General features: G+C 40.9%; 1 protein-coding gene across 1 annotated transcript in view; it reads left to right on the top strand.

Annotated features, from left to right (window-relative positions):
* Positions 1 to 20,251, top strand: part of EBAG9 (estrogen receptor binding site associated antigen 9) — a 64,010-nt gene that overhangs the window by 33,348 nt on the left and 10,411 nt on the right. The window contains exons 3-6 of the mRNA XM_006278627.4: positions 8,428 to 8,503; positions 8,636 to 8,794; positions 14,173 to 14,280; positions 16,226 to 16,317. Of these exons, the coding sequence (XP_006278689.1) occupies positions 8,428 to 8,503; positions 8,636 to 8,794; positions 14,173 to 14,280; positions 16,226 to 16,317 (435 nt within the window). The remainder of the gene's footprint in view (positions 1 to 8,427; positions 8,504 to 8,635; positions 8,795 to 14,172; positions 14,281 to 16,225; positions 16,318 to 20,251) is intronic.

Here is a 20,251-nt window from a genome sequence, read left to right as displayed (position 1 = left end):
TCATTAGGAATATCTAACTAACCTCATTGAAAAGGGGAAAAAAAGTGGGTTCAGAGACTAAAAAAATTACTAGAAGCATGGAAAAAATTCATTTGAATTGGAGAGAGAACACTCAACCTGTTAAAATAAGAAATGAATCTGAGGATCATAGGAAAGTAAGGCTGGAACGAAGCTCATGAAGTCCAGCCCCCTATTCAAGGTAGGATCATTCCTGACTAAACCATCCCAGCCAAGAGTTTAACTTGCTCTAGAAAATTTCCAAAGATGGAGGTTCCACAATTTACCTAGAAAGCTAATTCTAATACATGACCACCATCATGATCAGAAAGGTCTTCCTAATTTCCAGCCTAAAATTCCTCTGCTGCATCTTGGGGCCATTACTTGTAGTCCTGTCCCCTACAGCCAAAGCTGTTCCTTGGGGGGCGTGAATCGGGGCAACTGGCTTGGGCCCCACACTTTGGGGGTGCCCCGCAGACAGTGCCGTACAGGCCCTGCGCACGGCGCCATTGGCACATGCTGAGGGTACCACACCACATGGCTGCTTGCTGCCACCCCCCCCGCACACAGGCTGATCTGCCCGTCGCCCACAGCCCTAGAGTTGGCTCTGCCTACAGCCACAGAGAGAAACTCATCTCCATCCTCTTTATAACAACTCTTGAGGTGTCTGAAGATTGTTATCAAATTCCCCCTCCGTCTTCTCTTCTCCAGACTATATAATCCTTGTTCCTCAACCTTTCATCATAAGTTTTGCTTCCCAGCCCTTTAGTAAGCATTTTTGTTGCTCTCTGCTGGAGTTTTTCCCATCTGTCCATATCCTTTTTGAAGTATGGGCCAAAAACTAGACACAGTATTCCAGATGAGATCTCACTTATGTTTGAATAGAGCAGAGGAATCGTTTCTCTAGAGTTGCAAGAGAATTTTATTTTGTTAATAAAACTTAAAATGCTGTCTTTTTTTTGCTTTTCCTTTTGCAACAAGGCTACACTGTTGGGCCATTCAGTTTACAATCCACTGTGACCCTCAGGTTGGTGGTTCTCAACCAGGATGCCAGGGCAGCCTATGGTATATAGAGATCCTTTCAAAGTACTTTAAGGTGCCATACAATGTCAGCGCTGTTAGGTGTGCAAACTTGATTCACAAAATAACTCCCGAGATTTCAAATAGGAATCCATAGTATTAAAAGCATTCTGACCTGTTGTATTCTTTCTGAGTTCTTTGGAACAGAAGAGTTACTCTGTTGTTTTTCTGTAGTAAAAAAATCAGTGAAAAATTGAACCTGGCATTTTCAGTGGGGTGCCTTAGGTGTAAAAAGGTTGAGAACCAGTGCCTCATGTCCTTCTCTGCAGTACTGCAGGCTAGCCAGTCATGACCCAGTCCATATTTGTACCTGCAATTATTGCTTTCCAGCTGTATGACTTTGTACTTGTCCTTATTGAATCTTAGCTGATTTTTTTGTTTGGGGGGGGGGACATTTTTCAGTCTATCCAGGTCATTCTGAATCCTAGCCCTGCACTTCACAATGTATGCAACTCCACGTAACTTGTGGAGTTATAACAAAATAGTACTGGATATAGGATGGATATTTGGAGAGCCCCACTGGATAGCTCCTTCCCACTAGTCATTGAGCCATTGATAACTCTTGTTGGGCATGATGATCCAACTAGTTATGTATCCAGCTTACAGTACTTTCATTTCATCTTCACTTCCATAGCTTACTAACAAGAATTACATAGCAGACCAGAGTCAAAAACTTTGATAAAGATATATCACATACATTGTTTTACTCTCCTTCTCTTCCTCTGCCCTATCCATAGAACTTATGACCATGTCTACCTTGCCAAAGAAGGGAGGGAAATCAGGTTGGTCGGGCATTACTTGTTCTTGGTGAATCCATGCTGGCAGTTCCTTTCGCCTTGTACTCTTCTCCTCCTTGCTTCACAATAAATTCCCCAAGGACCTGCACCTTGTATTCTAGGTTAGTGATTCCCTGGATCTTCTATATTTGCCCTGTTCCAATGAGTTGGGACCTCACTTGACTTCCATGATTCCTCAGAGGATAGCCAGCGACTGAGATTTATATTTGCAAGTTCTTTCATTACAGGTTTCCCTCACCAACCATGGGGGTTAGGTTTCTGAAAGTTCCCATGGTTGGCAAAACTATGGTTGGTAAGACAAAAGGCTTATGGGAAAAATGGGGTTAGGGACTTCAATATGAATAATAAAGTAATATACAGTGTATAAAAATAATTTTTATTTACCTTTAATAGGGTAAATAAAGAAGCTTCTCTCCACTGTTCCCATCCACCTTGCTTCCTGCCCCGGCGCGTCAGGGAGCAGAGGAGCTGCGCAGGGATCTCCTCGTCCACCACTGCTTGCCCTGCACTGTCTTGGCAACATACCTCCTGCGCGTGGGGCTGCAGTGAGGGCAGCAGCACAGGGCTGCACCCCTCAAAGCAGCAGCAGGTGCAGGGGGCACATCTCCAGGGCAGCAGGGGGCAAGCAGCAGCGAGATCCCTGTGCGACCCCACTGTCCCTAGCTACACTGGGTCGTGCCTGCCAGGTGGCAGAGGAGAGCCTGCACCCACAACCTGCGCCTGCCCCGCATACAGATCTGGGGGGTGTAGGTCCCCCCTGCCCCCTAAGAGTGTTTGTGGTGGCAGGGAGCTGCCCTGCCCAAGCCCGCAGGGGGGAGCGGGGGCAGGGGGCTGCAGACCTGGGCCCATTGCCCTGGCAGCTGGGGGCCTCCTCCGGCAGGGCTGGGAGAGCAAAACCGTGGATACTCAAAACTGCGGTTGGCAAGGGAAACCTGTACTCTATGGCGTATCCCACCCAGCCCTGCTAACTTGAAAACATCTAGCTTCTCTAACCAATTCCTAACCTGTTCTAATCTAAGCAGTTTGTCTTCTTCCCTTTTGTTGTTGCCAGCTGTACATGTCACCTGCTGGCTAACTTAAATGCCTTTTTAGTTCAGTCTTCTTGAAACTATAGCTATTTCTGTATCATTTGTAACTTGGTTGCCCTGTGCATTTAGTAAAGGACCCATACTTTCCTTTGTCTTTCTCTTATGGGATACTTGTAGAATCCCTTTTATTGCATTTTAGGTACCTTGGCTGTTTCATCTCAAATTGTGACTTAGCTTTTCTGATTTTCTTCCCACATGCCCTTTATGACATTCTTGCATTCTTCCTCAGTATTTTGACCAGACCAAGTTTCCACTTGTGTATTTATTTTTGAGTTGCAACTCAGCAAAGAGATTGTTTTCTAGGCAGGCCAGTCTTCTGTGATGCTTCCTATTCTTCTGTTCCACTGGAATAGCTATCCCAATGACTGCTATCAGAGGACAAGATAAAGATGTGAAAACAAGAAATGGTGTAGAGAAGATAAATTGGAAATATTTTATCTCCCTCCCTGCCCCCCCCCCCCCAATCATACAAAAACAGGGAAGCATTCCAATGAATTGTTTAGGTGCAAATTTAAAACTGATATGGGAAATGCTTTCACACCATACACAGCTAGCATTTCTTTGTCTTTTCATTGAGTGCAGGATTGAGTAGCATTCAATAAAAGGATGGTTACGATATCCAGGATAGATTTAAAGAGAGAGAGAAATTGATTTGGGAGTTAAACTAGCTTTCCCATTATTTTTTCTCCTCCAATCCATGATTAATCACAAGTTGTGAGGATGAGTTCTAAAATTCTGAAGGACCTGGGGACCAAAAACAGTGAGTTCAGTTAATTGGCTATTGATAATATTTTGATTTATTAAACTGGTTAGTTTCATATGCAGACAATTTTAGTTAAAATGTTTATTTCATTACTCATCCACCAAATTAAGGCAGCTTTGTCTTTATTATATGTAAAATCGATGTTTCTGTGTTATGCCTTTTAATTGCATTTCCGTTAAACTTATTCCAAACCACAAGTTAAAAAGCAAGCGTTGTTCCTATTTTAACACAAAGTAAAAATCAATCTGAATAAATGCATCTTGCACTATATACAACTGCTTCAGTAAATGTGTGGAGAGTGTAGTGTTACTTCCTAGTAGCCTTTCTGTTTAACTTGATACTTTTTGTTTTTTAGTAGTTTTAATGATTATCAACTGATGAAAACCAAGATTTTATGGAAAATCACTGTTAGCATGAATGCAAATCAAAATAAAATTTGATTGTTTTAATAAAAAAAATTCCTTCCTTCTGGTTTTTAAGTCAAGGTCAGTTGCATTGAGTCACACTTTTTGTATCCAGATTACATGTGGCTTAATTTTGTATAGGAAAATAAACTTTAATTTTAAAAAGATTTAGAAGAAAATAAATATATATGCAATTTGAAGTAAGGAAATTTCCAGCATAAAGCTTTCATTCAACTTAAAATCTAGTCAGTTTTTAAAAAGGAGGTAAGTAGTTCTATGTGTTGCTTTGAAAGTATCCCACAGCCAGGACTTCTATAAGTGAAATATAATGAAATTATTGAAATAAATTGTCAAATACTGCATTGGAAAAAGTAAAGGAAAATATCATCTTTAATTTATTTCTGTTTATAATATTGAATGTTAATTGTAACAGCAGTAGGGTACTCCACTTCCAGACAAAAGCTTTGTTTTCAACACCCTGATGCTGAAACAACATACTTTATTATTTACCAATATTTTCCTTTTTCATTTCAGTGATTTTTTTTCCCCCCCAGAACTGAAAGTCACATATATGTATGTGTTTTGTAGGTGGGAGTCCGAAGTCTGTGATGTCTATATATAAGTTGTTGAAGACTGTAAATAGATATCTGGCTACTTTAAAACCATAGGATGCCCATCAATTATTTTAAAAAATAGTGGAACTAAAGGTGGTACTGCTGATTCAAACCACCTAAATATCAGAACGTATGGAAATTATTTACTCTTATCCCAGCCTTTGTCCCAATTTCTTAATGTTCCAAACCTTAATTTAACAAAAAGTAGCTTTTCTACTGTTTGCTATTGAGAGATGTCTGTTTACAGCCTTAACTGTATTAGGCTTTTTTGAAATCTCTATCACAGGTGAAACGTCTGTTGCTTTCTCTGTCAGTTCATGCACACTGATCTTCACCATTGGGTTGGGTTCTTTTCCCAAAGAATGTGAAAGCTACTGGATTTTCCCATGTCATAGGCACCCATCTGCTGTGAATGGTAGGGAGCAACTACTTGTACAAGTTCCAGTGAAAATGGTTTAAACTGAAAGGCCTTGATTCTGCAAAGAGAAACCTGGGTAGACCCCTGCATCTCTGCAGAGCCCTCTTCTTTTACCTTACAGGAATGGGTCCTAAAATAGCATTGTTGAGATTAAGGGACTTTTTTCATAAATACTGCACTTTCTTGTGTGCGCACACGTGTGTACTAGCAAAGTATAATTATATGAAGTGTCTGATTAGCCACTTGTACCATTTCCCCAAAATATTGTCATCCCATAAATAGACAGTTTCAGAGATGACCAGTGTGTGTATTAAGAAAATCTCCACATCCTTAAACTATTAATTTCTACAGAAATGTTAACACAATTTAAATCGAATGCATGTGTCTGAAGTTTAGAGTTTGTCAGTTTAGAAGTTGGTAAAAGCATACGTTTGAAGTGCTCTTGTTCCCTGTTATCTGCTCAGCAGAGAGAGGCTGTCTACTAGGACAGTTACTGCTCTCCTGATTAAACCACAGTGCACAGGAGTTCATTAAGGTTCTCTTGCAGGAAAAATACCTGCAAAAGAATAAAGAAAAAGTGTGGGAGAAACATCTTCCTCTTTCAGTATGGAAGATCCCTCCTGTAGGAGAGTTCCTCCCACAGTGAAGAATGACTATACCCTTCCCCACTCAACTCCAGAGGATTGCAGGGAGTTGAGCAGTGGGATAATGCTTCCGGTGCCTTCCCCAGACTGTGGGGTCACCCTAGTCTGGAGAGGGCATGTGGAATAATTGCTGTGTGCCTTCTCCCAGTCTTGGGAGCAGAGAAGGCTCCTTGTAGCCCCTCCTGCTCCTCAAGGTAACTGGGTGCCCCTAGTCTAGGGAGTATGCAGGGAACTGGAGCAGCAAGGTAAACCCCCAGTCTGGGCAGGGACTAGAGCAGTCACTACTCCACATACTTTCAATAGATTGGCGTTGCCTTGGTCTGGAAAGACACAGAGAACAGGGGAGGAGGAGCTGCTTTAGACTGAACACCTGTACTGCTTTCTTTCCAGGAAAGACTTCTAGCAGTGGAAGTTTCTCAAAATGTTTCACCCCTACAAAATTTAGTGCCTGTTCAAGTGTAGTGTAGTCTAAGTTTGGGAGTTCAGTCTGAAATACCCCAGGAAATGGGCTTGTAGAAAGAGTTGCAGGAATCTAGTGCACGTGGGCAGGACTGCAGCAGATGCACTTGCACAGACTTACATGCGTTTAAATTAGATTGTAGTGATACTTGGTGTGTACTAAACTGGGAATCGGTGAGCAAAGCCATAATGCTGTTTTTCTAAAAGAGGGAAAAGCTTTGAAAGAGATGCTTTATTTTTAAATCATATAGATCCTTGCATGTTTCATAAATTTTGCCTTTTCACTTTAGCTATAATGTTTGAGAGTTCAGACTTCTTCCGTGCTCTATTAATGGTTATACTTAAAGGGATACTGCCAGCTTGAATATTTTTACTGGATAAATGGCTGAATAAATAACTAAATCAAGTTTTTAGTAATCCTTTAATTTTCTACTTGTTACCCCACAGTCTTTAATATACACTATGATGAATGCTTTTTACCACTGAGTTAGATATATTAAATGGCAATAAAACTTCTAGGGTTTTGTCTAAACCACATCTTCCATTGATAGAATTGCAGCAGTGGTTGCATCATATTGTAGGAAGCCTAATGTTGATTGGTCTCATTACTCAATACTTGGTGATGTACTCTGGAATCCAGAATTGGAATTGAAATATGTTTAGTTTCCTACTATGTTCCTGTAAACTACTAGCTCCTCTTGTCTCAAAATTTTATCTGTACATACAAGGAAATGTTAATGCTTACTAAGAAAATAGTGGCCTACAGTGAAGAAAAGCTGTGAATATTGTGCAAACCTCAGTCCTAAAAAATTCAAGTAATCATTAAGGATCATTATGGGGAATCTCAGTACAAGTGTATGTTTTGATCTAACTTATTATAATAAGGTTTGCTTTTTTTCAAGCTAAAAGTAATAGAAATGTTTTCTGTAGAGTTATACCAATATATCAGTGCCATGTCAGATCGGCACCAATAAAAGGAAAATTAACATTATTGGCAATTGGCCTTTTTTGGCCAGCGTAACCAATAACGTTAACTGATAAATATAATATGCCTTCTGGTGAGGGCCCCTGGATGCCACGTGCATGTGCACCAGGAATGCAGCCAGGCTGCATGGAGAACAGCACCTTGCAGGCAAGTCTGTGGAGGGGAAAGGGTGTGGGGGAGGGACGTATCCTATGCCTACCTGGCAGCTGTTGGGACAGCGAGTTGTTTCCTGCTGCCAAGCAGGTAGGGAATGCTCAGCCAGCACGGAGTCCCTGGGGCAAAGGCAGCAGGGCGGAGAGCCCTGAGCCTGCAGTGAGCAGCTTGTCTCTGCTCCAATTAAGTGTCCCCGTACTTAAAAATGGCAGTAGGGCCGCTTGAAATAAAGCTCGACAAATGAGGTTTTAATTCAAGCACCCTCACTGCCATTTTTAAGCGCTGGGCCACTGATCCCCTGGATGAGGCACCTGTGGCTCTGTCCTGCTCCCCACCCCAGCCTCAGATTCCATTTACCGCCCTGGCTGGGCAGCACCCCCTGCCCTCCTCCCTCCTTCACCATGGGGGCCTTGATCTCCTTCCCCTCCACAGACTTACTTGCAGGGAGCTACTCTCCACACTGCCCGACTGCATTCCTGTAAATAATTTGTCAGATTGTTATCAGCTGATATGCTTGGTTCATAATTGGCTATCAGTATCAGCCAAGAAAATCTTTATCATTATACCCCTAGTTTTCAGTGAACTTTAAAGAAGTACCTGATAAAACAAACGCAACACTACGGTGTTTGCAACTTAAATATTAAAGCAGTAAGAATTTCAAAATGAAATTGACAATAAACAAAACTGAAGCTAATTATCATTGTCCAAACAAAAGGCAAAATGTGCAAAGAAAAGAAATGATGAAAAACATATCAAGACTTTAAAACTTTCTAACAACCTTTAATTCTTGTAAACAAAACAGAGTAGTTTTTAATGCACAGTATGTGTTTCCTGAGTCCCCTTTCTAGTTCTCTGTCATTTGATAAATAAGTAAATATTGGGGTTGTTTATTAGAATTCATTAGTGATTTGGCAATAATTCTCATCACTTTCTTTCTTTTCAGTATCTTGATTGGCCCTCAGCTTTCTTTTTAATGTAGTGTTCATGTTTTCAGAGCTTGGAGGAATCCTGCATTTTTCTTTCAGGTCTGGAAGGGGACGAAAGTTAAGTGGAGACCAAATAACTTTGCCAACTACAGTGGATTATTCATCTGTTCCTAAGGTAATAGCTTTAAAGGGTTGGGTGACTTTGAGTAAATACATTCTGCCAATCCCATTAACAATAAAATAGAGAGAAATGTGATGATCTTCCACTTGCAAATCTAATGATAAACTCCTATTCAATTGTATTTAGTCAGAAGTAGAAGACTGGACTTCATGGGATGAAGATGCACCTACTAGTGTGAAGATTGAAGGTGGCAATGGGAACGTAGCCATGCAACAGAATGCTTTGGAACAAATGGAGCCTGACTATTTTAAAGACATGATGCCCACTATAAGGAAAGCGCAGAAAGTAGGTTTCAGGCATACAAATGTATGTATGAAATTTGCCTTATATATTAATCAGCCGTAACAGTGATTTAAAAAGTAAGTAAGGGGTTTTCAGGCAAAAAATCAGCAGCCCTGCTTCTGATGTCTGATTTTGTTGGCCAACTAATGTGTTTCTGTTGTGCCTCCCCTTATCTGTTTTGTTCTCTTTCTGCATGTGGCACTGAGGACAATTAGGAAAATGTGCTAATCTTGTTCTTGTCAAAAAATCCAGGTGTGTACCTTCCCCTTTTTTCTAAGTTAAAGCAATGACTTTAACATTCTTATTTATTTCTGTATTCTGTCTGAGACGTGTAGGAGGGGATGGGGGGGGAGTACTGTTTCTCAGTATCAGAAATGAATTGTGTATCATATAAAGGAGAAAAGGGCTCTACTATCACTATCTACTTTAGTCTATTTCATAAATACTCTTTTGTATGCAAATATGCAAACATTGCTGCAATAGGAGTATATTACTTAGAATATAGGACTATACAAATTCTGTGTGTATAGTTGTTTGTTTTTTAACTAGAATAAAAGCTGATTGAGAGGAGGGTATTCTGGGAAGACTGCCACAGAATAAATCAACTTATTGTATTAAGGACAAAGCTTTCCGTGTTCTGGGTGCCACCAGCACAGGACAAATGAGCAGCTATCCCTTGGTATCTTGTCTGTCAAGACACCACCAAGGAGAAAATCTAGTTCTGGTCATTTGGATTGTATCACATCTCCTTGAGCCACAAGAGAAAGGAGGAGGATGAGCTGGTGTTGCTTTGGATGCTTCAGTGGAGCTTTTCTAAGTTCTTACAAAACAAATAGCAGGGGTAAAAGAGGCTTTTCTCCACTATTCAAGGTGGAGAGAAACAAGTTTACTAGTTCTAGTAAAACAATGCAGACCTTCATTATGCAAGAGACTTTGCATCAGTTGGTGTGATCTAAAGGAAGCAAAACATGGTCTTTCCATGAGAATCAGATTGCTTCACTTGCTCATATGCTGCCACCTGGTAGCATAGGCTAAAAGCCAGCTAGGAAAAACGCATCACATTTTTTCTATGTGAAGTCATTCCCTCGGTCCTTTTCAGGCAAAGTCGAAGGTTTGCTCAGTTTAGGTTCTTAATAACCTTCTTTTGTTTAAACTGCTATTTTGATACCAGAATGACTGCTTCTAGCACAGTAACCCCTAGCGGCATGTCTACATTGGCCCCCTGTTTTCTAAATTAGTTGCCAGGAATGCTGCTGTGAAGTATGCCCTGCTCCTCTGCATGTGCCACCTGCTGACATTTAAGGCAATGTAGTCACTCTATAGCATCCCTGAACATGTGCCAGTAAGCATGTCTAAAACACAGTGCTTAAGAGCAGTGCTTGGGGCACTCTTGGGGCTACTTTAAGGCAGCCTTATTGACTTATTTTGGGGTGTTGGTGGACACGGGAAGAGAGCATGGGCAGGGTATGTTCCATAAAAACATAGGTGCGTGGAAGATAAGGTATTGCTTGGTGAGAAAACAGTAGGGAAAGCCAGGTATAAGTTTCTTCAGAATAAAGTTTAAAAAAGGCTGATTAGAATATCTTAAGTGGCTATGGATGCGTACTGATAATTCTGTAAAAAGCCAACCTTTGTATGCAGTCCATTTTGCTTACACTTGCACCAGAAATCCAGGGAATCTTGCTTTATTGAACTTTTTCAACACCCTGATTAAAAAAATGTTTGCTGTTTTGGGGAATTATGTCTTGTAATTGTGTATGAGAGTTGTTTCTCAGATTTTTAAGAACAGGTTGGACAACACTTGTCTAGGAGTGATCCTGCCTGTAGCCAGAGAGGGTCAGAGTAAATGTCCTTCTAAGGTGCCTTTCAGCCCTACTTTGATTTTAACAAAGCTCACAGGAACTTTTTTGTTTTTAAAGAAAAAATGCATATATTCTGGTGAAAAGGATTGCAGAATAATAAATTAGTTTACATATTTAAACACTGGCACATAAATCTTCAGAGGCCTTTTTAAATATAAAATATTAGCTTGATGGTATATGAGATATAGCATCTCTTTCTTCGTCACATACCGCTTTGTACAGAGAGAGATGGTCAATCTTTGTTTCAGCTTTATTTATAAATGCATGTCTGCTTTTCCTTTAAAAAAAAGTCATAATATAACCTCTGCAAATAATATTTTTAATTAAAAGGAAATGAAACAAAATAAACTTTTGTTATTAAAAACTCATTCTAACAGTTCCCCTTCAGGAATCAAATTATGTTTTATTATAGTTACTATCTTTCCTAAATAGTCATTTTTCAAGAATGTGTTTCCAAAGAAAGGCCGGTTTCCTGAGTAGCTCTTTTTAAACCATAGTTTAAACAGAGAAGGTAGGGACAATTTTTTGAAGATAAAAAGGAATTAACTCCCATATTTGCTGCTAATCGGTGGCCAGTTTGGGAGGCTGAGCAAGGCAAGGGGTGAAGTAAACTTCATATGCATCTTCCCCCTGTCTGGAGAAACAAGCTCTGGTGCAAGGGAGACCAGTGTATACTGTTTTGATTCACTTGGTAGGGGGAAAAACCTAGCTTCCCTGCATCTCAGTGACTGGCAGGAAGACCCTAGTCTTGGTATTTCAAGGAAGAGCAGGCGGACTCCATCCAGCTCCTTGCTGTGTTTCAAACTAAACCACTCTGAGAGAAAGCAGGAAGGAGACAAAGCAGAAGGAGGTGGTTCTTCCTGCATAACAGGGGAAGCTAGTAAAGTGTGAATGAAAATTATAGGGAGCTGTAGAAATTTTGATTCCTTTTGCAAAACTAGCTGCAATAGGGAGAGAGCCTTTTTCCAGCACTCCAGTGTAATTACAGAGCAGAAAAGGAGGAGCTGTGCTCTTGAAACTAGTTTGCTTGAGTTAAATTAAAACCTTTATTAAACCTCCTTCAGGGTGAAAAGCATTTAAATTTATTTGGAGGATAGAAACAGCTGGTATGGCCTATCTTTGTTACCATAATAGCCTGTATGACTAATTCCTCTTCAGTCTCTTTGGCTAAGGAAGGTGTTTCAATGGATTAACTGCACAGAGCTGCACTTAATGTTCACACTGGCTCTCAAAGTACTTCTGTTTCAGTTTGCTTTCAGTGGTATATGGGGAGTTTACCATACCTTGGTAAGCTTTCCTCTGTTTCAGCTTCTCAAAGAACCATTGAAAGCACTCTTTTTTTGCTCTTAGTTCTCTTTATTTGGTAATCAGAGGATGGTAGGCCATGTTAAACCAAAGTCAGGCAAAAAGTAGGGCAGGATGAAATAGTTCCAAATGAACATTTGTCCAAAAGGGGATGGGGGAGCTCTTGCTCCAAACTGTGCAGCAGGTGTTACGCTCTAACAGTTATAGGTGGACAAGCTGGGAGTGATACAAGTGTTGACACTGCGTCATCTATATTGTTCCTAGCTTGTCCACATATTTGCTGGAATGTAACACCTGCTTCATGCTCCCTGTCAGCAGTTCCTCTTTTGAAACTACTCTAAATGTACATTTGTGATACCCTTGGAGAATGACTGGTTCAGAGGCATGAGGCTTTGTATGCAGCAGCCTCCGTTGTCAGATACTTTATTTGGTGATGGAATCAATATCTTTGGATCTGAACTAGCCTGGCTATCTCTTCTCCTCTCATAGGTCTCTGGATCCCATTTGCAACTAGGGATTCAGAAATAATTACTAATGAGAAATCTCTCTTCTTTATCTTTGGGTCCTCAAACTAGTTTGTGGTTGAGGTAATAACAAATATGGAGTGGCCCAAGTGAGCATAGTTGTTAAATACTATGCTTAGTTTCAGGATAAAGAAACAGCAAGGACATAGCAGAGGCAGACAAAATATGGCCTGCCAGCTGGATCTAACCAACCAAAGGATTTTTTCTGGCCTGTGGCATTTTTTGGCCCCGCTCATCCCAGGTGCTGGGTGCAGCCCAGGCTGTGGTGTGTGTGGCAGCTGGACTCCTCTTCCTGGCAGCCCCAATGGCAGCAGCTCCTTCTGGCTGCTGCTGACACTGTCACCACCACTGCTGGACCTGGCCCTGGTACCCTGGCCTGTCCGCCCCACCCCCGCTGCTGGGGGCACTAGACAGATCAGGCAAGGATATCTATGGAGATCAATCCAGGACTCCTGTGGGCTGGCTGAGTGTATGGGATGGGGCCACAAGTGGGCGAGGAGCGGTATCTGGGTGGGGTGGGATCAAATTGGGGTGAAAGCAGAGAGCTGTGCTAGAAGCAGATTGCAGCTCAGCCTTGGGCCCCAGCACCACACTGTCACTGCCCTGCAGTCCTAGCCCTGCTTGTCTGTCCTGCTCATGGACTCTGCTTTACACCCATCCTTGTCCCCATCCCCTCCACCTGGCTGAGCACTCCCTACCCATAGGAGTCCTGGGCCAGTCTCCATGGAGACCACCTCCTGCTCACTCCATCCAGTGCCCCCAGACTGATCTAGTAATCTACTGCTTAAGAAGTATTGGTGAGCTGTTGTGGTCCTGGGGAGGGGAGGGGAATGCTGACCCAGCCCACACAGCTCTCCAAAACTCCCCAAGTGTACTCCCAGCCTAAATAATTGCCCATCCCTGACAGAGAGAAAACTGTCAGGGTAAAATTGGAGATTTTCATTTTGTGGAATAACTAAATGAATTAACTCTTCTCCCTAAGGAGTTATTAACTAAGAATAACTCTTCTTCCCCTCCCTTCCCCCCACCCCAATAAAACTCAAAGTAAAACAAAATAGGTTGAACCTAGGAATTTCATGGCAAAAGCATAAACCTCCAGCATTTATGCTAAAATAATTGCTTGCTATTATGGGGACTTGTTGTCTGGTGCTTATTTCCCCACCCTGGATTCAATCCCAGCTGCCAAACACAGGTGGTTATTGCAAAACTGGCCTGTTGATCCCTGCTTGAGATTTTATACTTTTAAGTTCTGTGTGGCCAAATTGCTAAAGGGATACATAGTGAACTTAGTCACCATGGTACATTGCAGCTACTATATCTACCCTACAGGTAGAAACAGACTATGTAGTGGTATTACTAGCTGGTAAAAAAAAACAAAAAAACATTTTGACATTTTTGTCTATTAAAGCTTGGCAAGAGGTAGTGCTGTGCAGAGGTATCTAAGCCGAATCAGGGAGCAGAATCAGCATTGCCTGACTCTGGCCAGGCAAATATATTCAGCTTCTCAGTGAAGCTAATAGTGCCTGAGCTAGTTCCATGACCTCCTTTATACAGCACTTCATTGTCATGTTGCTATATCTTAGAGATGTAGAGTATTGAAGTACTGAAGTAAATGTCCTAATCTTGTGCTTATCTCTCAATGGTATACAAATGTCTGACTTTTCCCTTCCTGTTTTTTGCTGTTTTTCAGATAGTTATTAAAAAACGAGAACCCTTAAATTTTGGGGTCCCAGATGGAAGTACAGGATTCTCTAGTAGATTAGCAGCTACCCAAGATATTCCTTTTATTAATCAGTCTGTAAGTATGCTGTGTATGGTGATCCTTTATTTGTCAGGTACGTGCTGCTTATTGGTAAAAGGCAAATTCTGTCTAGAATGGAATTGCTGAAGAAGCATTAGAGCTGTTTGAGCAAGTGTTGCTGAATTTAAATTGAGGACTTAGGTGAATCACTAACTTTTTAGCTAATGAAAAGAAGAAATTAGAAGGGAATGCACTGCAAGTCAGCAAGGATGAGAGACACCCTGGGTCTTCACCCATTTCCCAAACCAATTGGCTGTAACTTTTCTGGATATTACATGTTAAGCCAGTGAAGGAATAGAGGAATGACCTGTATTTGTAGTGACCAGTCCATGAAGCTGCACGTACATCCAAATATATGATTCAGCACACATGAAGGGAAATGTTTTCCTTGACTACAGAGGAAATGTGTGCAGTACAAGACCTTGTGGGCTATACATATAACATATGATGATGCTTGTCTAATTTGCAATGTTTAGTTAGGGTTAATTGGATTTTGCAAACACTCTAAAGCTACTAGTTGCACTTTAAGTCGTCTGTACTTTGAGGTCTTATAAATATTCTAATTTTAAATCTTTATAACTTCTGCTGCTTTTTATCCTGGTAATTAAATTTAAAAACTACTATAGTCTATAGATTCTTGCCAGGTAAAAGTTTATTTTAAACAATTACAACATCACCTGTACTGTACAATGCTGAAGGCAGGAGTACCATCCCAGTCTCAACTACTAAAGTTCTCTCAAGGGGTATATAACATGAGTATCCAAGTTCTGCATGTGTTCAGTTCTCTTGCAAACTTGTTGATAGAGGTGTCTTAATTACTGTATCTATCCGTATCCAAGATTACTTTGAATTTAATATGATGCCATTCCCTCCCATCTCCCCCTCCCCCATCTACCCCATTAAATTCTAGACATGGAAAATTATAAATTTGTTATAATTTTCTAAGTTTAGAATCTAAGTATTGGGGGCAGGCAGTGGGGAGGCAGCAGGTGGTGGGGGTAGCATCAGCAGCATACAGATTCCTCCTTCCAGCATCTGCTTCCAGGGAAGGAGGAATTTGTGCGCTGTTACTGCTGTCCCAGCTGAGCCAGACGAAGCAGTATGATACTCAGTTCTAAGTTGAGGCTTGGTTTTCCCCATGTTCAATATGGGGGAGGGAACTCATCTTAGAATTGAGTAAATATGAGATATGTGATCTCAAACTTTTGGCTAAGATCAAACAAGACTGGGGGCATCTGAACCCCAAGGTGTCCGAGCCTGGGGCTAGCACATAGGATACCTGCCTGGATTTGGGGAATATCTGAAGCCCCAGACGGATGGGTCTGGGAGGGAGGATGATTGTCTGATGGTAAAGCTACACAACTTGACACCTGAGCTCTCCTCAGTTGAATTTTGGAACTTGACTATTGGGCTTTGTCCAATTGAATCTGACACTGATTTGGCCTTTGAAACAAAATGTATTAAAAATATAGTTTATACCGGATTGCCAAAAAGAGGCTCAAAATTGTGTTTATAAAACACCTGTGCTAAAAACTTGCAGCAATTTTAAAAAAAAAAGGTAAAATACATCGCTTCTGGATGAACTAAGTCTATAAGTACTATATGAAAATTGCTAAAGCCATGTTTAATTTCAAGCTTATTGTTTTCAAATTTGCTCCTCGCTTCAGGTCTGACAGTAAGGGGAGGGGGAAAGGACTGTCAGGGGGAAAAAGTTGGGGGGAAGCAGAAAGAAAAGGGCCGCCTGAAACCCCCAGATTTGTTTTCCCTACCTGTAGCAGTGGGAAAGGAGTTAAATTCAAGGCAAACCTCCAATAATTAGCTTCTATACCTGGAAAATTATAAGGACTTTATACATTTTCCATCTATAGAATCTGATTACTGGGGGATTGTCTTATTATTAAGGTTGTAGTAAATACAGTATTTTTTCCATGGTTTGTTTCAGCCTGAATTGGGAGATTTGGAGACCTGGCAGGAAAACTCTAATGCCTGGGAAGAAGGGGAAGATGCTGCCTGGCAAGCAGAAGAAGTTCTTAGGTAACTTGAAATATTTCATACCTGACCCGGCTCAGGAGGTAACTGAGCAATGTTTTAGGGACGACATCATTTTAGCCAAGTGTACAATGTAAAATGATTTGCAATATATGGTTAAATAGGACTTTCATTCCCCCCTTCCTCTTCCATTTGTACAACTGTATACTTTGTGTAAATTGTCTTGTAAATAATTCAGGTTAATAGCTCCTTGAATATAGTATTATATGCAATGAGTTCTTGCTATTAAGAGACTAGTCGTGTGTGCCAAGAATTTCGAGCATTAACATGTATTGCTTTACATCTTGGATCAAATGAAAATGAAGTATGCATAGGATGGTATGACAACTAAATTTAAGTTGTGTACGTAAGTGGGGAAATTATGAAAACAGCTAGAGTCTAGAAATAACAATTGCAATCTAAAACACTGTCAGTTTGTCTGTTGCTGAGGCACTTTACTCCTAAGATTTATTCTTTACCGATGTCAGAATTTTACAGAATAATATAAATATCCTAAACTAATGGAAACTTCTTGAAAGGGTGTCAGTGTATAGTACTGCAGAAAAGCTATTCTGTTTAGATTTTTATACTGTGGAGGTAAGCATACCATCTGTTCTGTAATCTTTTTGTTTAAGCAAGTGCACAAAGGGTTAAGCAGACTTTTTTTTTTTTGTACAATACTAGTGTTGAATTTGGAATTTTTTTTCCCCTCCCATAATTCAGTATGTAAGTATTTTCCACAATACTGGCTTAGCATAGCAATTAAGATGCTGTACCGTAAGACATGAAATGTAAAAATACAACTTAATGTAGGGGTTTTCAACCTTTTCGGATTAGTGTACCCCCAGCGGCCAGACGGTGCTCCATCTCCGCCCACCTCTGTATACCCCTAGGGCCTTCTCAAGTACCCCTGGGAGTACGTGTACCCCTGGTTGACAACCCCTGGCTTAATGCATTATTATGGCTGTGCAGTTAGTCAAAGCTGGGGAAAAGTAACAGTCTCTCATCTGTAACTTAGACCAATTTGTTTGTTTTTTATGGTGTTTTTTATAATGCGAAATGCTGAGTAACACTTTGTCAGAAAGGACAGTGGCAGTGCCCCAAGGCTCTGTCCTTGGACCAGTACTGTTTAATATCTTCATCGGTGATTTGGACAAAGGTGTTAAAAGCACCTTGTCCGCATTCGCAGATGACACTAAACTATGGGGCATAGTAAATACACTGGAGGGCAGGGAGTGAATTCAGGCAGATTTGGACAGACTAGGGAAGTGGACAGATCAGAATAGGATGCAGTTCAACAAGGATAAATGCAAGGTGTTGTACCTGGGGAGAGAGAATCTCCAACACACCTATAGACTGGGGGGTACCATTCTGAGCACCACAACAATGGAAAGAGATCACGGAGTCCTGATTGATGCAAAAATGAATGTGAGTCGCCAGTGTGACTAGGTAATAAGTAAGGCTAACTGCACTCTTTCTTGCATCAGCAGGAGTATCACAAGTAGGTCTAGGGAAGTGATAATTCCCCTCTATGCGGCATTGGTGAGGCCGTGGATGGAGTAGTGTGTCCAGTTTTGGGCGCTGCACTTCGAGAGGGATGTGCATAACCTTGAGAGGGTTCAGAGGAGGACTGCTCGTATGGTTGAGGGCCTGCAGGTAAGATCCTGTGAAGACAGACTGAGGGATCTGAATCTCTTCAGCCTCCGCAAAAGAAGGCTGAGAGACAACCTTGTGGCTGCCTACAAACTCATCGTGGGGAGCAGCAGGGAATAGGGAACACTGTTTACCAGGGTGCCCCTTGGGTTACCAGGAATAATGGCCACAAACTAAAGGAGAACAGATTTAGATTGGACATAAAGAAGAAATTCTTTACAGTGAGGGTTGCCAAAATATGGAATGGGCTTCCAAGGGAGGTGGTGCTTTCCCCTATCCTGGAGGTGTTCAAGAGGAGATTAAACAGGCATCTGGCTGGGGTTACCTGACCCCAGCACTCTTTCCTGCCTGGAGCAGGGGGGTCAGACCCGATGATCTACCAACTCTAGAAATCTATGAAACCTATGAAATGTTAAGCATATGCAGTTTATCAAAGTTGTTATCACAATTAGAACATTTTATGTTAACAGGCAGTTTCTTAGATTTTCTGATTATCCACAATTATAAACTGAGGAATCTTGCCAGTATGTTAAGGTTGCTTTTGCTGTTTCATACGTTTGCTTTAAGGAAAGAGAGAGCAACAGAGGAAGAAGGTAATAATTAGGTTTTCAGTGTTGTCTTGTGTTGAATAAGAGGAGCATTCTCACCTTTTGCTTCTTCACTGGCAGAAGATTGCTTTCTTTAAAAGGAGCATCACATCTGTTTATATTTTAACAACAACTCTCATAAGAAAAAGACTCTTTCATATGACAGTATTTGTAGGATCTGTTCAGTGAGAGATACTAGAATTAGGTTGGGGTTTTTTTAAATACAATATAGAAAAGTTGTCTTTCAGTTTATACCAGTGAAACCTTGAATATACTACTCACACAAACTTCCAGCAGTAGTCTCTGTGTCCCAACTTTCTGCAGAAGCCAAGCAAAGAGGCACCATATTTTGACACTACAGGAAAAATAGAGCTTTTAGTAAAGTGCTTTTATTTCTAATATGAAAATCTTTAGAAAATTAATCTTTTTTTTGAAAATGTTTTAAGCTTACTGAAAAAAAATGCTACTGTGAACTCAGCTTCATTTTGCTGTAACCCTGTGTGAAAAATATTTAATTTGTTCCTAATTGAGTCAAGATAAAGACGCTTATTTATATTCTTACTCTGTGGCAACTCAAATAGTTGAACCTGTTTTATTCGCCTGTTTTGGAACTTAATTTAGCTTGAGGCCAAGTTTGGAAACGCTGGCACACTTCTAAAAGCCAAGCATATAAAAACAAGATTTTTTTTTGGTCATTTTTTATTTCGAGGTTCCACTCAAATGCAATTAAAATAACTTAAAATTATATCATTCTTGACTTCTTGACTTCAGTATTGAACTAGTCATTTCTCAGGCCCTGCCTTTCTCTGAGGTATCTTGTTAATGTATCTTCTCTCCTGAAATATCTATGAGCCATATGGCTTAAACTCCAAGTTTTGTCAGCATAGTATACATGTTCGCCTATGTTCTTAAAGTGTCTGTGACCCCTTTTAGGAAAATCAGTGTGCCCGTAAGAGAATATCCGTGACTGATGCATGACATAGCAGATAATGTATTGCCCATTTGAGGGTAGAAAGGGAAACTGAGGGGGGAAGATGATGCATTCTCTTATATCTTTTCACTAAAAAAATATTAAGCTGCAACTACCCGCATCTTTTGCAGATTTAACATATTTCTCTATGGGATGTAACAGTTGCAGAAGGATCCCTCACTCTAGATACAGGCATCTCGCACAGAGGAACCATGTTAAAAGCATGATTAAGGTTGCGATGTCAAGTACTCAAATTCATGCTTGGCAGTGACGAGTCTGGGTTTTTAATCACTAAAGCTGAAGTCTGTATTGTGTGGGTGTGTCTGGACAGCAGTTGTGTGGGGTTTTGTTTTCTTTTGTTTTGCAGAGGTTTTCACAGGCCAAATCTAGGTGCATTTTCAAGGGGATTGCAAAGCAGATCCTGTGCCTAAATTTCAAATTTGTCTGTTGTTTCAAAGCATGTGGCACTAGAAATTTTTTCAAGGAAAAGGTGATCTGCTCCAGTCCACCCGCCTCCCTCCCACATAGCAGCAGTAGTGTCAGCCAGTGGGGACCAAACTAGAGAAGCCAGGACTGTCCCAGTTTTCCCAGGATTTATGATTACCCTGCTTATAGTGATATTAAGGATGTGAGTAGAGAAAGAAGAGGATCAAGTGGCCTAAAGTTATTTTTACCATCCTTCATTGTGGGTGTTTTACCCTCTGTCCCAACCTGGTCACTTGCAAGACAG

Source organism: Alligator mississippiensis, chromosome 3 (genome assembly GCF_030867095.1).
Source record: "Alligator mississippiensis isolate rAllMis1 chromosome 3, rAllMis1, whole genome shotgun sequence".
Lineage (NCBI taxonomy): Eukaryota > Metazoa > Chordata > Crocodylia > Alligatoridae > Alligator > Alligator mississippiensis.
The sequence above is the reverse complement of the archived record's forward strand: the minus strand, read 5'-3'. Positions and strand labels throughout refer to the sequence as shown.